Raw genomic sequence first — 2,124 nt, 5'->3', positions numbered from 1 at the left:
GGCTGAGCCTTCCCTGGCGTCATCCAGCACCCCGGAGCCATGTCCCACATCCCAGCCCCAGCCCAGCCAGGAGCCGGAATCCACACCCCAGCGATCACATCCTGCATCCAGGATTCGCATTCCAGCTTCAACACCGGGGATCCACATCCCACATCCCAGTCCCAGGGATCTGGGGCTTCAACACCCAGGATCCACATCCCACATCCCAGCCCCAACCCCAGGGATTTACATCCCACACCCCAGCTTCAACATCTGGGATACACATCCCACATCCCAGTCCCAGTTCCCAGGGTCCATGTCCTGCATCCCACTCCAGCTCCCACCCTGGCCTGGGGTCCTGGGACGGGCTGGGACGCGCTGGCCGTGCCGCTGGGAGCGGCGTGGATGTGGAGTTTGCCAAGAGCTCACAAAAATACTCAGTGCTTTATTTCCACCCAAAGCCACGGCGCTGACGGGGCAGCGCGTCACACGCATGCAGGGACACGGGGGGGCCATGGATGGGCCATGGATGGGGCATGGATGGGGCCACGGATGGGCCCATGGATGGGGCATGGATGGGGCCCATGGGTGGGGACACCGACGACGCACACAGGGCAGCACCTGGAGCCAGCCTGGCCCCACTCAGCCAGGGCCCCACAGCTCCTGCTGGAGGAGGCTCAGCCCAGCCCCGGGAGCACAGGGATGTGCACCGGGACATCCCAGGGGACTCTTGGTGGGGAAAGGCAGGGAGGGACCCACGCCGGTCCTTCCCGGCCGGGTGTGGGGTGGGATGAGCCCTGACAAGCACAGAGCTCTCCAAAAACATGTCAGCTCCAGGTGCCCCTTCCAGCAGCACTGCCAGGAGGAGCCTGGGGATGCTGCCAGCCCCCAGCTCCCACCCTGCCGTGCCCACGGTGCCCTTGAGGCCAGAGCCCACACACGGGGGACACTGCTGGACCCCAGCAGTTCCCAGCTCCAGCCCCACAGCCCAGGGGAATCCACGTGGATATTGGAGAGGGGACCTCCAGCACCAGCCCCCCTGCCCTTCCTCCCCAAACTGGGCTGGAACTGGGGCACAGCCCCCCTGGGAGCAGCCTGTGCTGCTGGGGGGTTTCTGGGAAAGGCAGGAAGGAGAGTGTGGATGCTCCCACACGTGCCCCACTCCCTGCAGTCCGTGCATGGGCCGGCACCTCCCCGCTCCCCTCCCGGGAACTCAGGCAGGATGGGCCAGGATCCTGCCCCAGTCTCAGGGGAGAGCAGCACCCAGAGCCAGCCCAAAAGGCCACCAGCCCTTTCTGAGGGCTTGTCCCCGGACCCCCAGCCTGGGGGAGGAACCACGAGACACCCCAGGCCAAGCAGAGCAGGGCTGGCCCCCCACGCCCCAATGCCAGGAGCAGAATCCTGCTCTGCCCGGAGCATCCTCCAAAGAAACAGGCAGCAGGTCCCTGTCCCTGCTCTGTCCTGCCCTCCCACAGCTGGCAGGGAGCCAGAGCAGGGGGTCCCCGGGAAGAGCCCCCAGCTCCACTGTACGAGGGCTGCAGGCACAGCCAGGGACCATGCACAGACACTCGGGGGGCCCGGGAGGATCCCTGGGGGGCCCAGGATCCCGGGAGGATCCTTGCAGCAGCTCCACAGCAAACACCCTGCCCTGGCAGGAGAGGGAAGGGGCTCCCTGCCTCCCCCAGCAGCAGGGCTGGCTAGAAGTGCTTGTCCTCCAGCAGCGAGCTCACCACCAGCTCCTTGTTGCCGAAGTCCCAGAAGGCAGTCATGTGGAAGGCCATGTTGGAGAGGACGACCAGGTACTCCAGGAAGGCGAAGACGGTGTACACTGCAGGAGGGAACACAGCAGGTGAGGGCAACACACGGCTGGATCTGCCCCCAGGGCTGGGGGGTCTGGAGGGCACCTCCCTGGGACGGGAGGGCTGGGGGGCTCGAGCCCCACGGGAGGAGAAGGGCAGTCAGACACCAGCCCTCCCAGAGGAGCCCCCCTCGGCTGGGATTTGGAAAGTGAGGCATCACGTTAGGAGGGCATTGGACACCAGGAATAAGTGTGAGGAATTAGGAGGACTAGTGCCATGGTCTAGTTGAAATGGTGGTGATCAGTCACAGGTTGGACTTGATGATCTCAGAGGTCTTTTCCAACCT

General features: G+C 65.2%; 1 protein-coding gene across 1 annotated transcript in view; it reads right to left on the bottom strand.

The window, feature by feature from the left end:
* Positions 1-404: 404 nt before the first annotated feature.
* PGAP2 (post-GPI attachment to proteins 2) overlaps positions 405-2,124 on the bottom strand; it is a 15,962-nt gene continuing 14,242 nt past the window's right edge. The window contains exon 4 of the mRNA XM_029965754.1: positions 405-1,851. Coding sequence (XP_029821614.1) covers positions 1,677-1,851 — 175 coding nt within the window. The 3' untranslated portion in view covers positions 405-1,676. The remainder of the gene's footprint in view (positions 1,852-2,124) is intronic.

Source organism: Manacus vitellinus, unplaced genomic scaffold, assembly GCF_001715985.3.
Source record: "Manacus vitellinus isolate BGI_N305 unplaced genomic scaffold, ASM171598v3 scaffold_119_pilon, whole genome shotgun sequence".
In the NCBI taxonomy this organism is placed as follows: domain Eukaryota; kingdom Metazoa; phylum Chordata; class Aves; order Passeriformes; family Pipridae; genus Manacus; species Manacus vitellinus.
The sequence above is the reverse complement of the archived record's forward strand: the minus strand, read 5'-3'. Positions and strand labels throughout refer to the sequence as shown.